General features: G+C 35.9%; 2 protein-coding genes across 4 annotated transcripts in view; one reads left to right on the forward strand and one right to left on the reverse strand.

The window, feature by feature from the left end:
* Positions 1 to 2877: 2877 nt before the first annotated feature.
* Positions 2878 to 22269, reverse strand: part of bbs12 (Bardet-Biedl syndrome 12) — a 42499-nt gene continuing 23107 nt past the window's right edge. The window contains exons 1-2 of one of the 3 annotated variants that reach the window (XM_044126465.1): positions 6633 to 6718; positions 2878 to 4751 (exon numbers count right to left, since the gene is read on the reverse strand). In XM_044126465.1, coding sequence (XP_043982400.1) covers positions 2878 to 4751; positions 6633 to 6639 — 1881 coding nt within the window. In that variant the 5' untranslated portion in view covers positions 6640 to 6718. Of the gene's footprint in view, positions 4752 to 6419; positions 6509 to 6632; positions 6719 to 22269 lie in introns of those variants that run through there. The other 2 variants (XM_044126466.1, XM_044126467.1) reach the window with 2 other exon arrangements.
* cetn4 (centrin 4) lies at positions 6595 to 10611 on the forward strand. Its single transcript, XM_044126470.1, has 5 exons — positions 6595 to 6753; positions 6948 to 7103; positions 7174 to 7302; positions 8285 to 8422; positions 10460 to 10611. The coding sequence occupies exons 1-5, from the start codon at positions 6751 to 6753 to the stop codon at positions 10547 to 10549; spliced, it is 516 nt and encodes a 171-aa protein (XP_043982405.1). The 5' UTR covers positions 6595 to 6750; the 3' UTR covers positions 10550 to 10611.

Here is a 22269-nt window from a genome sequence, read left to right on the forward strand (position 1 = left end):
GTTTGATCTGCTGTCTGTAGAGCTGGCTGCTTCTGTGGCGTACATGCAGAAGGGTTTACATGCAGATCCCTTCAGTTCAACTCTCTTCTTGCAGTTGAAGCTGTGCAGCTGGCTTAGATCTCTAATGAAGGCTTTCCCTTTTGGGCCTCAGTTCGCATGCGCCCTAGGAGCAACCAGACACACACACACATGCACACACACACACGCAATGCTCACGCCCACTAATCCTCGCCAATTTAACCAGCCAACCCAGTAGAGGTTGGGAAAGGGGGACGGGCAGCTTGGAATCTGTCACTGAGGCCTCAGAGAACTGAAACCAGAACCAGCAGCAGCAGTATGTGAACAGAACCACTGTTTTCATTCATTCACTCACTCACTCACTCCCAGAGCAGGAAAAGAAGGCTTAAGAAGCCGTCCCAGTGACTCAGAGGAAAATTCACTCATAATAAACTATTTCTAACAGAAAGTCCAGGAACTTGCTAAGAAAAGAAAGCCTCCCTGAATTAGTGTAACTGGTTTTTTTTAACTTATTAAAAGAGATACAAAATATGGAGACAAAGGTTTCTCAGTTATTTTGGCCATTTCTGAATGTTAAAAGTTTACTATAAATTTGTAACTTATATAATTTGGATTGATGGCGGGATGGTAATTGAAGGGACAAATGGATGGAAGAATAAAACTTTTAGAAAACAAGAAAGTTTGGAAAGACAAATATTTTTATCTACATGCTTCTGATGGTTCATATTTTAACAGGTAACAAGACTAGTCAACCTTACTATAAAGACAATGTCACCAGGTGACTATGAAACCATTCAAGGACTGAGCAGATGCTTGGAGTAATTCAGTGTGTAGATGTGTGTATTATGGCTAGAAGTAGAAGGCCTAAAATCTGAAGTAGTGATGGACTCAGATCTAAACTTTCAGAAACACATAAAGACAATTACAAAGTCGGTCTTTAATCATCAGAAGAACAGTTTTAGGATTACCAATCCATGTGATTTATCTTCAGTTGAATTCAGTACTGCAATATTCCCTTTACAGGTCTGCCTAAAGAATCTATGAGACAGCTGCAGCTGATATAGAATGCTGCTGCTCATGTTCTCACTAGGACCAGGACAGGGCACATCACCCCAGTTCCAAAGTTCTTACACTGGCTCCCTGTAGCTTAGAGGATACACTTTAAAATAGTTTATAAAGCACTGAATGGCTTCTGCTGTTGTATCAATCTTCCAGATCACTCAGGTTGTTAATAGTTACTACCCATCTCTGATTATGTGCTCTGTTTCAATCAGTGAGGCGGATCTGAACATCATAATTAATTTCTGACCATATAAGATCCATGTGGAGTTTGGGTTTAACCTAAAAAACCTGACTCCTGGACAGACTGTCAGATGTATCTGGTCCTCACAACTGAGAGGATTCTTGAAGCAATCTTCTAACATAAATACCACAATTAGTAACGTTATCATAAAACAAGGTTTTAATTTTTAAGGTTTTATATTCTTCTCTAATCCAGATATTCAGATAAAGCATAGATGAGTTGCTCTGAACTGTCAGTCGGATCTGTGCCATTCCAGTTCCCCTGTCATTGCCTTGTGGTTGTCATGTCTCACTCGTCTACCTCATCACTGTCACCACACAGCAATGCCCTGGTGGAGCTGGGGAAGCTTTTTATTTCACTGAGCTAATTTTAGCACACATGAGGCTCTCTCACAGGAAATGGAAGTTCACACATGTCATTGCCACCGTAAACGTCTAACATACAAAAAGGGGAATTCTGCATACAACGGCAATACTATAACATTACATCACCATTGATGAGACAGTTCAAGAGGGTTCCTTAAAGGTCCCCTTTCTATTTAGCAGCTTTCAAGGGTGTAATTGTGTTTACTTGCATACATTTATTAAATATTCAAAATACTTTTACATCAGCCAATACTCTCTTAAAAGTCTTGCTTTGAGGTAACTAACTCTTTATTAGATCATTTCACTAATTCCAGTGAGTCTAGGTCAGAGGTCTGCAACCTACAGCTTTGAAGCCGCAAATGGGTATTTGGATCTTTTGCAATGGCTCTGAATAACTTTGGCTAAAAAATGAAAAAGAACTAGCTAATGTTTTTAAATTTACATATAACAAACACAGTTTTTAAAAACATTTTTTTCAGTTCATTCCCACAATATTTGCATTTCATTTTCACAAAGAATGACACAAAAATCACTTGCAATGTTTTTTAGATCTGGATTCTTGTTATTAGTTTGGAATCTATGTGCTATTTTGTTTTTTTTACATTTTCCATCCCCCTGAAAACAATCCATCCTCATTTTTGTTAATCTTTATTTTAAATACTAACAATTATTACGTAATAAAATTGTGTTTCATTAAAAACAGCAAATTTTCTACAGTAAATATTTGTCTAAAGTTATAAGGTGTCTATTTTTAAAAAGTCAAGTGATATTTGCAGCTGTGAACAAGTTTTCTTTGGCTGGCTTGAGAGTTAAGAATGGATATTTCCGTTTAAAAGATTGCTGACCCTTGGACTGATTTAGATGTTTAGAAGCAAAGATTTAACAACAAAAAAATCCCCCTTGGATTTTTAAAGAATAATTAATAATTAGTCAATTTAAAAAGTTTTCTCTGACTACGTTGCAACTTTGAATGACAAATCCAGGTCACTGAAATGTTTTCAAAAGGTTTATTTTAAGATTATGTCTCTCCCTAGTGGTAGAGAATAGTTAGAACACTCTCTACATAATCCATGTTATTGATGACAAGAAAAACAAAAAGTTTTTTTTTTTAACAAAAAAAAAAAGACTTTATGGCAAATTGCAAAAGTTGGAAAACGAATAAATAAATAAATAATTTTGTTTTTGGAACAATCAAAGCAACATCAGATTCCCCTCATTTTTCTGGCTAGTTCCAGTGATGATTTCTGCATCTGTCTGTAGAACTAGAAAAACTAGGTCTAAAGCTTTCCTCCAAGCTTCCTGCTTCACACTCAAGTTATCATAGATGTTGAAAGCTGGTGTTTCATCTGGTTCCACTGCTGAGAAACCTACATCCTCTCTTTTGCTCTGCGAAACAAGTTGTAAAAACTTCCCTGTGCTTATTTCATCTCTGTGAAATTCCGTCAGTTGCTTGCTGACAATAGTCCTAGCATTGGCTGCTGAGAACCTTCCGGTGTTAACCATTACAGCCGTTATGTAATCTATTAAACCATCTGCCATGAGTTGTAGCACGAGACCTCTGTAGAGGTTTGCTGCTGACCCAGTTTTGCTGTCTTTCACCCTGTTGTGTTCTGCTTGCTTTTGTAGCTGATGAACACAAAGCACCTCGGTCCCTCCAGCACCAGGCAACAGGCTTCCATCTTTCAGTGCATGGTGTAAACGGTACGCACAGGCCCAGAACTGGTCTTCCAGGGCTTGCAGCTTGCCATGTACGCAACTTGTTACAACCACTGTGACCAGCCCACTATTCCTGCCAGTGGAAATGTTCACAGCTGTTAAAGATTTCCTCTCATAGCTGCTGAGGTCCCTCCAGATCTCAACATTAACACCATCACCGACACAAGACTCTGTTAACTGCGTGGCATAGTTTACTGGAATAGCTCCAGTTGAGCTGCCAATAGTCTTCAAAACAGAAGAGTTGACCTTTTCCACCACGAGAATCTGATGCCTACAACAGTGCTGGATGACCTTCTGGCTGACAAGGCCAGCAGTTAGTACCAGTTTCACTTCCAGGTTCAAGAGTAGTTTCACAACCTTATCCACCCATTCATCCTCTTTGCTTGAAGCTGACAAATCCATGTCCTCACGCACACATTGTTCACCTGGTAGGCCTTTGAAGCCCAGATGGCGGTAGGTCTGAGACAGATCTCCAGTAATAAGAGCAATTTTCAGGGGTTGTTGTTTTACCACATGAGCAACTACAGCCTGCTCGTCAGATAAAAGAAGAATGCAGCCTTCAACAACACATGCGCAGTCCTCTGGTAAACCAGAAACAAGACAGGTTAACATTTTTGAAATGTCAAACAAGGGATCGCTGATACGTTGTTGATTTGTCCTTAACAGCATCTGAGCAGCTTCAACTGCCAATTCCATAGCCTTTTCACAACCATGGCTCAAAGACTCAGCAATGACTATCATGTCAGGCTGATCAGGATGCCAAACTGTGGAGAGCATTTCAGACTTGGTCTCACAAAAATGTCTGCTGAGCTTAACCTTTCTTTGTTCACTCTTGCTTAGACACTTGACATGGAGGTTTGCCATCTCTTTTGATACGGTGGTAGAAGGTTTCTTTGTACCTCCAGGTGCAGCAGTGCATTTCTCCATTACAGTGAGGTCCTTGATTGAAACTGAAAATTTCTTGCAAACATCCAAGCAAATATCAATCCCCTCAGACATAGCTGTGATTATGTGCTTAACTGAAATGCCTCTCTGGAGGCTATCCAATGCAGCACAGCTCCAAGCTCCTGCAAGAAACAGCAAGCAGCCAGACCCTGTGCGGTACCGCTGATGATGGGCTCGAACAGTCTCATAAACCAGCTGACCCACCGTGCATGTAGGTTCCAGGTTCTCAATGATACGAAAGCATGAGCACACCAGAACTGAGTCCCCACTCGATTCATCTTGGATGAACTTGTAGTTTTTAAACGGACCAACAGAGGACCGTATTCTTCCTGAAAGTGCTGAGAGTTTCTGGAGTCCAACATGTTGCCGACTGTTTATTACTACGCCTTCCAGCATTATCCAGACTGAAAAATAAAAGAATCAGAAACACTCAGTGTCAGCGATATTATTTGTTTAGTTAGTAAATCTGCTAAATATTATTTGTGGAAAAAAGGTTAAACAGTTTTTAATTTTAGCATTGTGCTCTAGAGAATGCTATTAGTTTCCAAAGATTATAGGAATCCTTGCATTAATGTTGGGTTTAAGACCAATGCTTTACATTTTATTTGGCAGGAATGTACTTTTCAACATAAAGTTTAACTCAGGACAAAAAAATAAGCATAAGAAAGCACTAATTACTAATACTAAATATGTCAAGTTGATGTGTCACACTTCAGTCACCTCTACATGACTGTGGCATTTGGCCAGGAGGCGATGCCTCCAGATGGTAGGTAGGTATACTAAATAAGCAGGTATGCCAAAATAATATAAGCCAACTATTGTCTGCTTCACAAATGGAGTTAAGTACAACATCTAAAGCTTAAACAATCATAATGCAGCCCCTGACAAATAATCACTTTTCTTTAGATCAAGTAGAGGAAAATAAAAATAAAAACTCATATCTGCACAATACTGTAAATACGCAAATGAATCAGGAGTTAAAGAAGTGGTTCCAGACCACAGAGAGTTGTTGCACTTGGGCCACTGACAGGAAACGAGGCCCCAACATCAGAGCTGCCATTTGAAACAATGAAATGGATCAAAAAATTCTTCAAGAAAGTAAATGAGTGCTGGACAAGCAACTCCAAAAAACCCCCAAAAAACAGTAAATGTGAAAAATGGAAGCATAATGGATCAGTGTAGAAAATTCAAAACAATATTGGCTTGAAAATGACAAATACACAATAAAAGAAATAAAACCCAAAGTATAGGATCAGGACTCAAAGTTTAGAAGCACACTGAAAGAACTTGGTTGAAAGAAAATAAGATAACAAATTTGCATATTCAGAGGGAATGATGCTAGAATAATTGTTCGGTATAATGCCAATGAAACATAAACTACTGCCTTAAGAACATCACATTTCCACAGTCTGTGATGATGTGGAGCTGCATTTCTATTTGTGTCCATCCAAAGTAAGTTTGGTAATATTTAAGTCATTATTCAAAATAAAAATACATTTGTTCAATGAAAAAAATATTTTAACATCTGTTCAGGAAAGAATTGTTAAACGACACAGTCAACAACCAGTGCAGACTTAAGTTTGACTGGAAACAGGTGGAAACTGGAAAAATTGAGCTCAGCATACAGAGCTGATCAGCAAGTTTCAATACAAGAATGTTGGAACGTTCATGACGTTAAAGGCATGCCTCTAAAAAGTCAACCTGTCAGACAACACGGAGATAAGCAAAAAAAATCAAGCAAAAAATTTAATTGATCTGAATAAATCATGTGCCATTGAGAACAATACTGTGATTTAATCCTGATGCAGTATATTAACATAAAAACCAGAATACGATGTTCTAATTCCATACTTTACAACATTCACATTGGTTCAAAATCATTCAAAGTCCACTTTTAAAATAAATATATTTTTTTTACTTTATATTTAAGATGTTTTGCAGATAAGGCACATGCAGGCTACCGTTAACGGTATTATTAATGAAGTTACCGTTTTATACCTGAAAGATAATAAAACAGTTTTTTCTGAAAAGACATAACAGTTCAAATTTTATTTATGAAAACGAGCCGTTACCTTTATTTTTAAGTCTGAACTGTTTGTTTTGTTCTAAACTCTCTTCCGGACGCCGGGCTTAAAAAAACCTCCCAACAAAACACAATGCGCATGCGTTAAATGCCCTAGTTGCTAGGCAACAAAAAATGACTCAAGACTATTGGTGGAAACTTTTAGAGCCCGCCCGTGCTACTTTCAGATCGGCTAACAAGACCAGATTCCGTTTTTTCCTACCTTCCATTGGTTGCCGGGTGTGTCCGTTAAAAGTACAACCGTTGCTGCATGTTTTGTTGACATCTGATTAACAAATACAACGCTGAAGTTTTCTTCCTTGGTGGATTCGGGTTTTTAAATGGTAAAGCTATGCCGAAGTGTTTAATATCTCATGTCTGCTCTGTTCAAAATGTTTTATGTTCATTTTAGTCTTAAAGGCGTTGATTTTTTTTTTTGTCTCATCCATTAGCCAAACGAGAGCTTTTGCTAGCTAGCTTGGTTCTTTTATACATAAGGCGCTTCTTCTGGTAATTTCTGATCAAGTCTGTTTCTTAGGCTACAAATTACCGGAAATCGGTTGCCTCAACGAGCCAAAAGAAAAAGACAAGCTCCAAACCTGATCTGACGGAGGAGCAGAAGCAGGAGATCAAAGAAGCTTTTGATCTGTTTGACACAGATGGAACTGGGACAATAGACATCAAAGAACTCAAGGTGGGCTTTGTTAAAAATCAAACGTTATTGGTGCTCACAGAACCTTATTGGCTGTTTATCCTTGCTACAGGTTGCCATGAGAGCGCTAGGCTTTGAACCAAAAAAGGAGGAAATCAAGAAGATGGTTTCAGACGTTGTCAAGGATGGTTCTGGAACCATTGATTTCGATGACTTTCTTTCTATGATGACCCAGAAAATGGTGAGTGCTGGACAATGATAAATATGCACATGTTGTTCACTGTTCACTCTAAGAGTAAAAAAAAAAAAAGCCTTCAAAGTAAATTAAACTTTTATTGCTTTAGTCTCCATTCATCCATCCATCCATCCATCCATTTTCTGTTCACCCTTGTCCCTAATGGGGTCGGGAGGGTTGCCGGTGCCTATCTCCAGCTAAGTTCCGGGCAAGAGGCGGGGTTCACCCTGGACAGGTTGCCAGTTTGTCGCATGGCAACACAGAAACAGACAGTATAAACAACCATTCACTCACACCTAGGGAGAATTTAGAGAAACCAATTAACCTGACAGTCATGTTTTTGGACTGTGGGAGGAAGCCGGAGTACCCGGAGTGAACCCACCATGCACAGGGAGAACATGCAAACTCCATGCAGAAAGACCCTGGGCTGGGAATCAAACCCAGGACCTTCTTGCTGCAAGGCAACAGTGCTACCAACTGCGCCACTGTGCAGCCCTGCTTTAGTCTCCTATCTCCTAATTAATTGATTTATATTTGAGACAAGTAATGCCTCCTTAAAATAACTTGCCAGATTTTGCTGGCAACAAAATCGAGTACACCTGTAAGTGTAAACTTGTTCCCAACATGACAGTTCTTATGTAGTCCCAAACCATGACACTCTCACCGCCATACTTGACTGTGGCAAAACACAGTTGTTGTCGTCGTACTCCTCACCGCCACACATGCTCGATCCAGATACGTTTATCTTGGTCTTACAAGACCACAAGACATGGTTCCAGTAATTCATGGTCTTAGTCTGCTTGTCTTCATCAAACTGTTTTTTTTATAGTATAATTACAAAATATGTTTCAGTTACATTTACAAAACATCTAGTATTGGATGCAAAAGGAAGACATATTTGGAATTAGTTGATAATTTAGGGCTCAAAAGAGAAGTTTTAACCTGTTTACAGTAATCCCATGTTTACTGTCTCCTGTGATGTTAATAGAATGAGAAGGATAGCAAAGAGGAAATACTGAAGGCTTTCCGACTGTTCGATGATGACTGCACAGGAAAAATCTCTTTCAAAAATCTCAAGAGAGTTGCGAAGGAGCTGGGAGAAAACCTCACAGATGAAGAGCTGCAGGTAACTTTGGATCTTTTATTTTCTTGTTAAATTGTCTATTTCATTTGATAAGTTACAGTAAGTTACTTTGATATAAAATATATTTCTTTTCTTGAGCTACAGTGCAGAAACCACATATGTGGGATGTAAATGAAACATCAGTGAAATTATATTAAGAAAAATAACAATATTCCTAAATGGATGACATGTACATTGTTTTATTTGTGTCGTTTACAGAACAAATTTAATTTGTTCAAACACAATTTGTATCTTGAAAATGAGTAAAAGGAAACCACTTTTAAAATAAAATAAAATTTCCATTACTCAAGTCTCTGCCTCATGGCATTCCTACTGTTGGCACTTCAGTATGTCACTATAACCTGTTGATCCAGAGAATTATGCTGCATACAAACATCAGCTTGGTTGATGCTATGTACAGAAGCTTGTCACTCTTTCCTTTATTGCCCACATCTTATTTGGCCCTGGAGGGAGCAGCTTCAACTCAAGCTGAGTTCATGGTACGATCAGAAAAAGCAGAGAAACCACAACTCAGAAGCGATCATGTCGCAGCAACACACGTAGCCTGTTGCCAAAACAAAGCCAGGGTTGTGAACATGTAATAGAGCAGAATCTGGTTTGACCATCCAGATTAATGCATGAAGAAAAGTTCAGATTTAAGACATTCATATTTAGCACCATTCAGTAAAAAAATTCTAATTCAGATGCATTATCTTGAGAAGTTCATCATTATAACACAAGAATACAGTGTTGTGGTGCACCGGTTCTACACTCTTCAACCTTGGATCATTCCTTTTACATTATCACACCACAATCAAAGCCCCACGAACACAAATACTGCTCTGCCATTTAATGTATGTTGTATAGTTTATCATCATGATAAAGCAAAATTCTTATGATAAAAAGAATTTCTCAGTAACGGTGAAAGTTGCAATAATTTCACATCTCTAAACTGTAGGTTCCAGAAAAGCCTTAAATAGCTTCCAAATTTTGCACTAATTCAAGCTTTGTAGCACCTCTTCAGTAATGTCGGTAGTATTGAATGCACAGCTTTCAGTCATTATATAAAAAATATGTTAAGGATAAAATGTTAAAATCAAGATGTGATATTGCATATCAAAGACGAAGCATGAAATTTAAACTGAATGATACTGAATTTTAAAGGGGCAGTCTTACGTAAAATAAACATTTTTGAGCTTCACGTGACATCGTAATGTTATTCTCTGATTAAAAACAAACCTGGATGCTTCTTTGATTCTTTCATGTATGTTTGAGGAATCCTTGATTCTCTGGTGGCAAACATTTAGGGGTGCCTAAACGCTTGCTTATAAATAGAACCCTCTATTTACCCAAAGCTCCTTCTCAGAGCTGCAGTTTCCAGTTGAGCCTCTGCCTCACACAGCAACCTTCCCAATCAGCTCCTCCAGACTAGCGGCAGATGCAATAAGCAAACACCTGGGGGAATTGCATGTCTGCTGAACTCATCATAGGAACAACTTCTCAGTCCAAAGCTCCTATGTATGTTTGTAAATGGCACAATGGAGGAGTATTGATGTGCTGAAGGTCGAGTGTCTGAAAGAGAAGATGCTTCTGAAAGAGACAGAGGCCAACTTCAAGGCATCAAATTGCAGAATCAGATTTCATAACTGAAGTTATCATAGTTCGTTGATTGCAGTATAAACTGGCAATGTGTGCCTGGAAAATACATAATAACCCTCTTTAAGTTTTGTAGAAGCAAATATTTTTCCACACCAAGCTATTTTTTTCTCAGACTTATCCAGGTCTGAAAAATGATAAAAATAAATTCCTAGCTGAATTTACTTTGAATCTTTCTACCAGCTATCTTTCCTATGTAAATTAGGCTTTTTTTATTGTGGAGTTAAGAAAATTGTCATTTTGCAATTTAAAACATTTCATTCTTACTTTCAGGTAGAGTAAAATATAAATATATATATATATATATATATATATATATGTGTGTGTGTGTGTGGATTGTTTCACACGATTCCCTCCTTAACATTCATATTTGTCGGCCTTCAGGAAATGATCGACGAAGCTGACCAGGATGGTGACGGAGAAGTCAACGAGCAAGACTTTCTACGGATAATGAAGAAGACCAATCTGTACTGAAGCCACTGAGTGTTGCAGTTTTAAAACCTTTTCAGGATTAAATTCTGACCTTGTTCCAACTATTTTTACTGTAGCTTTTCTGGAACTAAGACAGGCTCTCTTTGTAAATAACTTTTTTAAAATCCTTTGTCTTTGTACAGGTTCTTTTTTTTTTCTATAAGAGAAATAAAAACAATCACAGTTTTGTCTCATGTTTAAACTAATCGTGAAGTGTCAGTTTGAGAATTTTTTTCTTTTGTTTAACCAACTTTCTTGTTGAAACAGAGGTGGTGCAATGCAGAAGCAGGTTATAGCAGCTCATGAAGATCTTAGTGAAAGTGATTTCAGTGCACTGCATTCGCTGTTGTGCAATTTGCAGAGCGCAGCGTGCCAATGATGGTCAGACAGACAGACATGACTAAGTTGATGTTGACTAATTCGAATTATCTTACTGTAAATAGAAATCAGCAGAATGAACCTGAGATGACTAAGTCAGTAAAAGTGACTCTCACTTCATGCTTTGAGCTGAACTTGGTATCGCCTGAATGAGATCTGTTTTACCTATATCTTTTGATCATCTTATAGGAAAGATGCTCCTGCTGATTAATTGTAACATGGAGCGGAAGTCTGCTTTTGTCCAAAACATCGAACCTTGCTTAAATAAACAGGATATGTAATGACGTGTTTTTCCGAACCGTCAGACGGCTGTTTATTATTTTGAGGATGCTTGCCACTGATTATGAAAGTTGTGATAACCTGTTCTAGACTGCGACAGAACCTCAGGTGGAAAATTTGAAAAGTTCTCTCTCAATATGAAGTCCAACATTTGAAAAACATTCCATACAAGAAATGTTATTGATATTTCATATTGTTATGCCTGGTTTGATCGAAAAGGATTTTTCAAACATTCTTTTGCAGATTTATTTTGTTTCTGCTCTTTTGTTTCACTAAAGTCATTCAGATTATTAAGTACAATATAACCAAAAATAAAATTCCATTTTCAGTTTTGATTTCTTTTTTTAAGGGAATAAAGCTATACGAGCCAACTGGTCCTTTGTAAAAAAGTCCCTCTACACCTAACAACTGGCTGTCACATCCTTGGCAGGAATGACGGATTGATTTAAAGGTCACACAACAGTTGATTTAGGTTCAGACTTTGACTATGCCATTCATAACATTTTTGAAGCCATTCAGAAGTGGATTTCTGATTTATTTTTCTGTGAGATCCAAATCTGCTTGAGGTTACTTATGACATTAGGAGATTATCCTTCAGGATTTTCAGGCAGAGAGCAGAATCCATGGTTCCATTAAGACCTGCAGGCCGTTCAGGTCCTGAAGCAGGAAACTCACCCAGATCATCTAACACCACATTTAGCTACTAGCATGTATTTTAATGAAATGCTTTAAGTTTTAAGTACAACCGTCATGGAAGGCCACTTTTGTCTCAGACTATAGAATATTTATGATGTTTTTTAACCAAAGTATTTGCTATTTTATGGCCTTTTTCTTTTGCCTTGGGACATTCCTTACATAGATCCCATTTTTGACCAGCCTCTTTCTTATTTTTTAATCACTAACAATTACCTTAAAGAAGCATAGAAAGTGTTCTTCATTCTTTTCTGATCTTGGGGTAATTTTGGTAGGCCGGAAACCTCTGTGGATAATGGGCCCCTGTATTTTACTGGAGTCCTCAAGCCTAAGAAATGGCTTAGTAACTTTTTCCAGACAGATAAATATTAATAACTGATTAATATCGCACATGTTTTGATATCTTATAGCCTACTTAATGTCATAAGGTAATTTCTGTTACTTAGTTGCTGAACCTACAGTTTTTAAAACTGAACCCAGCTTTTCCAAAAATGGCGGTTAATTTAATTTGAACCGTTTTTGCCTTAGAAAAGCAAAAAGGTGTTTTTAAAAACTGCTTAAAAACAAGCTGAAGAAATCTACACTGCTTATTTATTATGGACAAAACTAAATTGCCAAGCTTGAACCTGCTAAGACGAAACTTGGAATTGCTTTAGGTGAGCCATATCAAAAGGCCAGTTTTTCACTTGCTTGCATCATGTAACCTGCTATGACTCAAATCCATCCACTGTGTTGCAGTTCAAAGTGCTCCACTCAACAGGTGAGAGCTGAAACACAGATCTGAAGCTCACTTTGAGTGGACCAAGGAACTAAAAAGTGCCTCTTTAATACACATCCTGATATGAAGGCAAGTAGCTATTCTGCATACAATTTTTTTGTAGCGGGATTTTGTGAGAGCTTATACAAAATCAATATCTTACCCATAGGATGTGACTCTTGAGCAGGCTCAAGAAAAAAGTAAATGATCATGCTGAAACTCCTGTTTCAGAAGGGTAGCAGTGGTTTATACAGGTGTTATTTTAAATGATAAACAGTTGTTATTTAGCTATTTATTTCTGACAAAGTATCCAGGAATTACCAAACCGTTTAAAGCATATACTGGAAAATCAGCATTTTTAAGTTTACAAATCATTTTCACCAAGCCAAATCTCTGAGTGAAACATTTTCTTATGGTTTAGGATTTCAAATCATATACAATTTGATCTACTTTGACATGAACTTTAAAAATAATTCAGTACTCAACACCCTAAAACTGTTGAGTGACTTAAATTATATATATATATATATATATATATATATATATATATATATATATATATATATATGAAAACATTAGAAAGTGCTTTTATTTTGTTTTTCCAGAAATATTTTTTTTTATAATGACAGTAGCTTAGGCGCAAGTAAAGTAGATTTTGGTATCAAATAACCCAAAGTAATTTAACACAGAGTTCAGTTTAAGAGAAATCCATGTGGAACTACAGCAAACATAAACACACTATAAAAAAAATTAATAATCAACAGCTGTGTCATTCGCTAATAAGACCTCTAGTCTATAGTTTACATACTGGCCTACTTTTACTCATATTTAGAGGAGCTAATGATTGTTAATCATTTGTTGTCCATGGAGTGACTTTTTTGCTAACCTTGACAGTAAAATTCAAAAAGAATTGCTCAAACCTATTTTTCAATATCTTTTATCAACAATACTTTTTGTGTTAAATCAATCTCATAGTAAATATGCAAACATCCACTTATTTTTACTCACAAGCAGATTTTGATGCACTCATTTGGAAAACTCAGCTAAATGAGACAAGATGTTTGTTTTTCGAAGAACAACTGATCCATATTGCGTTTGTCTTAATTAACACACTCAACGCACTCAAAAGAATCCAAAGACAGTAGAAAGTAATTAGAATTTAGGATGTTGTTTGCAGACTTTAAGTTTCAGCTCCCTTTTCTACAGAAATTTGACTTCATTGTACAATGTGTACAATTCTCATAATTGCTATTAGTATTATCTGTACATTTTCTTGCCTCATGAGAGTTAGTTTGTAACCATCTTGTCTATGTAGTATTTATTGTTGGTTCTTTAGCATAGTATATTAAACAGGCGCATGAATTTTATAACATGGTTTTAAGTACAAATATTTGATAATTATTGAGTCAGTAGGTTATAATATATTTCATTAAATTGAAATAAGGGGTAGGATTAAATAAGTGTTCACTTCTTCCTGCTTGTTTTCAAACAGAAAGGTAGTAGTAAACAAATTATTTTGTTCTGACCATAAATTTCTTTAGTTTTTGCTTGCTATCAAAAGTCTCCGATGTAATTCACTACTATTTGAATAACTCCTGAGAGTAAAGCAAGAGGGATTTAAAATTTTATAAAATATGAGACAAAAGTTAACTGCAATGACAGTTTCGAGATCTGAAGTCTAGTACGTACTGCAGGTAATATATTTATTGTTCATAAGTTAGAAAGAAATTGGAACTCTGTTGTACAGTTTATTAACATCAGATGGCAAATTGTTTAAATTTTATTTTGTGTTTTTTGCAATAAGGGAATTAGATTAGACACTTAAGGTTATGTTGACATGGTTTTCAAGAAATAATCAGTTAACCCTGCCATGTAGGGTAAAAACAGATTGAGACTTTATTGGCTGAATATAGTTTTTAACCTCTTTCTTTGCAATCTGCTTCATAATTTGTTTTAACATATTTTTTAAATGAAGACATAGATACAATTATCTCGGATCAAGGCTCTGACAAAAGGAAAAGCTGCTTGATTTACTGACAGCAGACTTAATTTTGGTGAAGTTGTTGTTGTTCACTAAATGTTTGATTTTAGAACAAAACTTTCCAATCAGAGTTAAATGTTTTTGTACAGTGGCAGTTTCATGGCATTTAATATCTTCACAGCCCCTCAGCCGGGCGTTATTCCCCTTCGGTTGTGGTTTAACAGCATTCACATCATACAGCCCGTTCAGTACTCCCACTGCTCCGCCGCTTGTTGTGCTTTTTTCTTTTTCCAATAAAATGATCAATTTCCAAAACAGCTAAGCGCTGCAAGTCTGGTCACTGCTGGTAAATGAAAGAAAAGTCAATTAACTCTTAAATGTCAAGAATGTGTCACCAGTATGTGGGAAACCTATTTACAGGGTCCCCTCTGTGAATAAGAGAAGTTCAACACAAAGTAATGACTGTCACTGTGCTTTGGAGAAGCAAGGACTGACTGCAACAGTGGTATGTTTGCCATTTTAATCTTAACCCATCAATCTAACCTTCAGAATTAACTGAATTTATTAATATTACTTAATTCTGTCCGAATGTTTGAGGTTTCAGAGTAGACATCTTCTAATGTTAAGACTTGTATGTTAGAAAAAGTTGAAGTCTTATCATCAATGCTTCCTTTGTCTTTGAGATGTTGAAGATACGCATCAAGTCTGGAGTTCTTTATTTGGTTTGGGGTTTTTTTCCCTTTTCTGTAACCTCATTCTTATCTAGCACAATCAAAAAGAAAAATACACATTTTTAAAAACTGAAACATCTTTTAAAATGTTGCTTTAATTTGACGTAGGCATAGACAATCCAATCTTTTTATTCAGATGTGTTTTCCCCACCTTTCTCAAGTTCCTGTTGCACACCTGACTTAAAAAAAAAAAAAAAAAAAAAAAAAACACAGAAACTTCATAGGGCAACTTGTTAAGAGAAATCTGTTTCCACCCCTTAACCAATCACATTTAAACGTTTAGGAAGATCAGAGTTTTAAGGTTGGAAAAAAAGGTGTACACATCTTTTCAGTTACTATGCTGCATTACAAATGTAAATTTAATGAAAGTACATGTATATTTTCAAATTTAGATTCTATAAACTAATTTGATATAACTAGGTGTTTGGTAGTTAATTGTTACATTTGCTTACTTGAGTAACTTATTGAAAAAGAAAATACTTTCAGGAGTTGCTTTATTACATCGTACTTTCTACTTTTGAGTAATATTATTATGAAGTAGTGGCACTTTTACTGGAGTAAAATTTCTGAATACTCTATCCACTGAGTAGCTTCACTAAATGAAGAACATATTTTACCAAAAATGCACCAGACACACACCTACAGTTTGTTAAAGTGAGACTTCTTTTTGTTTCTACAAAGCTATGTTATTTTAACTCTCCTTTATCTGCAGTCTATTGAACAGTTCTTTAGCTTAGTTTTTATTTTATGAGCATGACATTTATTAGTTTTAAAGTACATTTTACTTTTTAGAATATAAGAACTTTTTTCGTCTTTCTGATTCATTTTTGTTAAATCAGATGTCATAGTTAGTTACTCAGTACTAGAATAGCCTTTTGCCTATTTTTTTTTTTTTTTTTACTTTGTTTTTACCATTTTTTTTAAATCTTACTTAACTCTCCTGTGGTCGTAAGAGATGGGATCATTTAGACCTAATGGGTTTTTTACTCTGTGCGCAGTCAAGTTCACCAACCTCGTGTGCACTTTTAAGATAAATTTACAGTCCGTGGGAAGTCCAAGTAATTTCTTGAATGGCTATTTTTGGATTGTGTTTTAGTTAAAATATGTTTGTTTTCCTTGAGTAAAATTTTGGGTACTTTTTGGGTTTCCTTAATTTTTAATTTGAATATTAAATTGTATTGTAGGATCATTTGAATGAAGATGTGATTGAAATGAAATTACATTTTCTGGTTAAGTCCCTCAAGACCACATTGGTTGTGAATTGGCTTTATGAAAATAAACTGAACTGAATAATACTTGATTCACCAATGACTATTAATCGATGTCACTTTTGGCAGATAGACGCTCCAAAATAAATGAACTAATAAAATGAGTGCAAGAATACTTGTTTTAGTATAAGGCTTTTTAGTTTTACTTTTTTGGGCCTCTTGTGTTTTGGGAGATGAACATTAGGACATGGCACACTTTCACAATCATGAAACACTAATTTGTGTTTGCATATAAAATACTTCCACTTTCTTTACATTGATGTTTGTGGCTGTAAGAAAACATGGAACTATTCAAGAGGTATCAATACTATTTTGAGTTTTTGAATGTGGAAGAACTTTGAGATTAAAAAATGGGCCAAACTGAAGCGATAGCTACCAATGAATCTCTGCAAAAAAGCATGTGTGCATAGTGGTTGAGAAATAGAAAACGTGGGTGTAATTGCACATTCAGAAGAGAAATGAAACATTTTTCGGAGTCTTTTTTATCAGATTCCAGCAGTTTTAAACATGAACTGCTGACAAACAGATTATTGTTGCATTTGTAAATCTTGTTTCCTCTAAACACGGCAGCGGAAAATCAATGTGCCAATAAAAAAAGAGAAAACTGAAACAGGTGAACTTCCATGTTTGACACAATTTTCAGGTGAAGATAACATCTAAACAACAGTTGCAGATTTGGTAATAGGGAAGCACCTTGAACTTAATGCTCTCATTTTGTTTTACCACTTTTTTATAAAATAATAATAGACACTTTAAAAACATTACAAGAGTCTGCTATCCTTATATTTTGATTGAAACTGCTAAAGCCTTGAACTGAACAATGATTGTGATTTATTTAGTATACAATTCAGCTATGTCATCCTTGGTGTCATACCGGTGAACAAACCTGAGCAGGCGATCCCCCACCCACGCCTGCTGTGTGTTCTTCCTGAACGCTTACGGTAATATCAATCATGTCAGATTTTCTGACTTAGAGAAAAAATATATGCCTTGGTTTTGTGTCAGCATTAAATGCTTTATAATAAAAAATTCTGTGCATTTAACAACCTCTCTGCATATTAAAAATCCAGTTGATAATGTGCAGACACCGTCGTGTGTACGTGCTGCATGCGAGCTTTCAAACTTGCGCCCACTTGCTCGCAACCTGGAAATGCATAGTGTTGCCAAAGGGGAGACCGCAGAGTAAGAAGTCATACTACTACTGCAGGTGGGAGGAGGAAGTAAACGACATAATTATAATTTAGTAAACAAATCCCCCTGATGCTGAGTTTGAAGTGTAAGAACATGGGTCAAATGTAACAGCAGAGTTTATGTACTTCATTTTTACTTAACATGTTGATTACATTTTATTTTACACACAGGATAACTAATTTCCACCACAAGTTAATACACTCAGCGGGGATTTAAAGTTGCTTTGTTAGGCTGAATGTCAACAAACAGAAAAAAAACAAAACAATTTGTGTAGGTACAGTATGACCACGTCAACTCAAAACAAAAACAAAATTATGATACTGATGAGCAACAGCTGTGGCTGAGACACGGTCACTGATTTCTGATTCCATGAAATAAAGACATAGTGTAAATAAACCAGCAGATACATGATGATTATTGGCAGCAAGATGCATTCCATCCTTTAAATATTAAATTGGAAAAAATGCTTGTTACAATTGGAATTGAGGTTTTTACTTGATAATTTAAACTGCAGACATTATTTTTGTTAAAAGAAAAAAAATACTCCCACTTCAAAATTTCAGTGTCTAATTTTGAACGTTTCCACCGTTGATTTCATCAGAGGCAAAAAGAAAAGGTTGGTAAAAGTGTTTTGTCTTTGTTTTGCAAACATAAAAAACATTTCTCACTTTTTACCAATTTGTAAGATGTTGCTACCTGGATCCTCTCTTCAAGTCGCACATTTTGCATTGTGTTTAACACTCTGGGTGACCACAAAAACTCTCACTGCGTCACATGTCACCTTTGACAGAATTAGCAACTAAAAAAGGTAACACAGGGCAACAACGCTTTTACATATGTTCAACGGAAAGAGCTGGGGCGCCTATGATGAGAACGTTTCTCCACACTAAATATGCATTTTTGAAAACAGATAATCAAGCTCCCTGCTTATGTTCAAACGTGAATTTTCAATTTTTAATTGAATTTAAAAAAAACATTGAGTTTTTGAAAATTCCAGATTAAACACTTCTTTTGTAACAAATGTAAAGAGTAAATTTTTACTATTGTTAAATAGTAAAAATGTTATTTCATTTGTAGAACAGCTACTTATTATCGCTAGAATTACCTTAGGCTTTAACTTTAAGCACATTTGAACAAACACCCATTAAGGTTTGCAAAACACTGGTTAACTGTTTATGCTTTAATTATTGGAAGAATCTTTACTAAATTGATCTTTACATGTTACAGCATATAAAAATACAATGTTAAAAGTTTAACAACTGACTACATTCACTGTCAAAAGTTAGAACGTATCACATCTCAATGTTTTATTTCAAAAATGTGATTGTTAGATTTTCAAGTTTCCCTGACTTCAGGATACTAATATATACACTTTTATATACACTTTACTCAAACTTAAAATATAAATGTACATCAGACAATAAGTAATGAAGTTAAAGTAGCAATGTTACCAGATTTCTTTGTTGCCAAAATCATGTTTCTATCAGAAAGAATTAAGGTTTTCATATTTGAGTCCAGAAACTGTTAATGAGGAAAATCCTATTAATAAACTAAATTAAATATGAAAATTGAAAAAAAGTTTTCAATTTTCAATCTGCATTGGTTCAGTTTTTGTTTTTTTTTTGCAATTTTGACTTTTTTAATTTCAACAAAATGTTTACTCTTCACACACTTTCCTTATTTAACAGGTGCTTAGTAAAAAGAAAAAAAAGACACACACATGGCAGGTAACAGGGGTTCGCTGATGGCAGCCCCAGGAGGAAATTCTTCTGAATTGAAATCTACCTGAAGACACATTTTCCTTTCTGAATGTGCATCACAGAAGGCACTCCTGATAAGCCTGAAGACTGAGGGAGAAGCACCTCTCAGACCTGTCCAAGCCCCCACCCACCTGTTCCTTTACGCTAACGCACACAGAGAAGAGACGAGAGGGGTTTTCTCTCTTACAGTCACTCTCGCTTCCTCTCGTCTGGTTGCGGAGGATGATTGTGAAGATAGTGTGCAGAGGGAACGCATGTGTGCTACCTCTGACAAGGCAGAAACCCTCAGCTAGTTATGCAGATAGACACGCTGACTAAAATTTGGCGCCACCTGAATTTCCAAGGTGTGTAATATTACAGCATAATGGAGCAGATGACCTTAATTAATCATACCTACACTGATATTTCCATACTGCACTTTTGTTGCGTTTTCTACATAAAGCAATGGTAGCCAAGGAAAGCTCTCATCTGAAAATATTTCCAATAGTACATATTCCTCTTTCCATCCTTTAATTATTCTTCCCCCTCCTTGTAACAGACATTCTAGTTGCAGAGTATGGACAAGTAATCATTTGTCAACATTTTCAACATCATTTATATTCTACAGTTCTGCTGCCAGAAGTGAAAAATGTGTCGCTGTGCATGGTGAGGCGAATCTGGGTCACTCTAACATGAAATAATCCCATGGAAATAAAGAGTAAATAACATCCAGATCCCGCTGATAAACACAATGAACTGATTTTCAATAAGTTTAACTTCAAAATGTACAAACCCTACTAAATATTTCACATTAAATGAGACTGTTATTGCAATAATGTTCCTGGCAATATAAAAAAAAACTAAAATGCTTGCCTATTTAAGTGTGCAATGGGACACAAAAATCTATGTTACCATATATTTTCAGCATCACAATCCTTCAAGAAAAAAAATAATAAAATTTAGATTTTTTTTAAGCAGTAATCTATTTAACTGGTGAGTCTGTTTCTGTTTCTTACATTAATGTGATTTTCTTATGTTTAAAATCTGAAAAGTAAAAAGTAAGGAACTGACTGGAGTTTTGGTTGGATTTTTTTTTTAAATTATGTAAAACGAAGTAGTGCCAGCGTGCAAAAATTATAGGATTGTGCCCATGTTGAGAATAAAACACCTTTAAATCATTTGGAGTTGGTTTGAATTTTTGACAACCTAGTGTCAAAAATGAATGCACCAAGTACAGCTGTTTGAAAACCCCTCACTTATTCCTCTTACTTACATTTTATACAAGCGTGATGTGATTTCAGACAGTTAATTCAGTGCATGGTGAGATGTGCCATTATTGGTGTGGAAAAGTTTTGCATCCTGACATTAAGTTTTTAATTCTCTTAAACACATTCTGCAAACACATTGGTTTTAACAGGTATTTGGAGTTCAGTCAGTCTTGGCTCTCGCTATTGTTCAAACCAAGATGAAGACAGGAATGTCTGTCAGTCTGTTAGTGGAGCTGTCAGTTGTTGGACACCAAACAATGGGTCCTTCCCTAAGCCCCTTGTATTTAAACAGATGACATGAACTTATTCTGTCTGACAGCGTTAATACTGGAGCAGCACAGTGGTGAAGTTGTTGGCACACGCATTTATAAGGAGATGCATGTTCTCCCGCAGTGCTCCACCTTCCCCCCTGATGTGAAAAAATTACAATAGGGTCACACCTGCTAGTTGTATTGCCATATGTTTGTTCTAAGTTCCTGTATATTCCCACCAAGTTAAAACTATTTGGGTTACACGCAAAAGGTTGGACGTTGTTTTTCACAGCTGCATGGGAACCAGTCTGTTTCCCATGCTTTGGATCCTTTATTCTTTTGCATAAAACTCATGTGTTGTCTCTTCCTGGCAGAGCTTTTCACCCAGACCTGCTTCATTATTGAATGTCCTACAAGCTTTCTGTATTGTGCGCAATATAAGAATAAACCTGATTGAGTGATTTTACCTGAACAGTGCTTGGAAACAGTTATTTTTTCCACGACACTCACATATGCAAGAAACTCAAGTGTTAGGTTAGCTAACTCTTAATGCATATGGTTGTTTTGTGTTTTTGTGTTGCTCTTTGATGGATTGGTGACCTGTCTATGGCGTACTACGCCTATCACTATCTCATAGGAATGAGATTCACAGCACTACCTAATTGGTATAATAGTGTCCAAATGGCTGAATAATCATTTGATCAGTTATTCCCAAATCTTCCAACTTCGGACCCAAAGTTGGAAGATTTGCTCAAACAAGCATAACTGTATGCTTGTTTGAGCATACAATTATCAGAGTCAGTTAAAAAGTGGTTCAGTGGCAACAGAATCAGCACCAATAACCGTCAAAAGCAACGCATTGGTCAATACATATTGTTCATTATATCGATTAATATGTTGCTTTTCTTATTCAAGTTATATATATATATATATATATATATATATATATATATATATATATATATATATATATATATATATATATATTTATTATGTATTTTACACTATTTGTAAATGCATATGGTTTCTCATTGGTATTTTTGTTTTTTAGGTCATTTTTATCAAGAGGATCTCAAGACTGCAGACTAACATTTCTGTGACCCCAACGGAGGTCCTGACCTCAACTTTGGAAAGTACTGGTTTAAACCACAAAAGCATATTGTTTTCTATTTCAATGGCAGCACTAA

Source organism: Gambusia affinis, linkage group LG09 (assembly GCF_019740435.1).
Source record: "Gambusia affinis linkage group LG09, SWU_Gaff_1.0, whole genome shotgun sequence".
NCBI lineage: Eukaryota > Metazoa > Chordata > Actinopteri > Cyprinodontiformes > Poeciliidae > Gambusia > Gambusia affinis.

What these genes read in the sequence shown, in the direction of transcription:
- cetn4 (XM_044126470.1), top strand. An exon ending in CTATGATGACCCAGAAAATG is followed by an intron (nt 7,303 to 8,284) that starts GTGAGTGCTGGA and finishes TGATGTTAATAG; the next exon opens with AATGAGAAGGATAGCAAAGA. An exon ending in TCACAGATGAAGAGCTGCAG is followed by an intron (nt 8,423 to 10,459) that starts GTAACTTTGGAT and finishes GTCGGCCTTCAG; the next exon opens with GAAATGATCGACGAAGCTGA.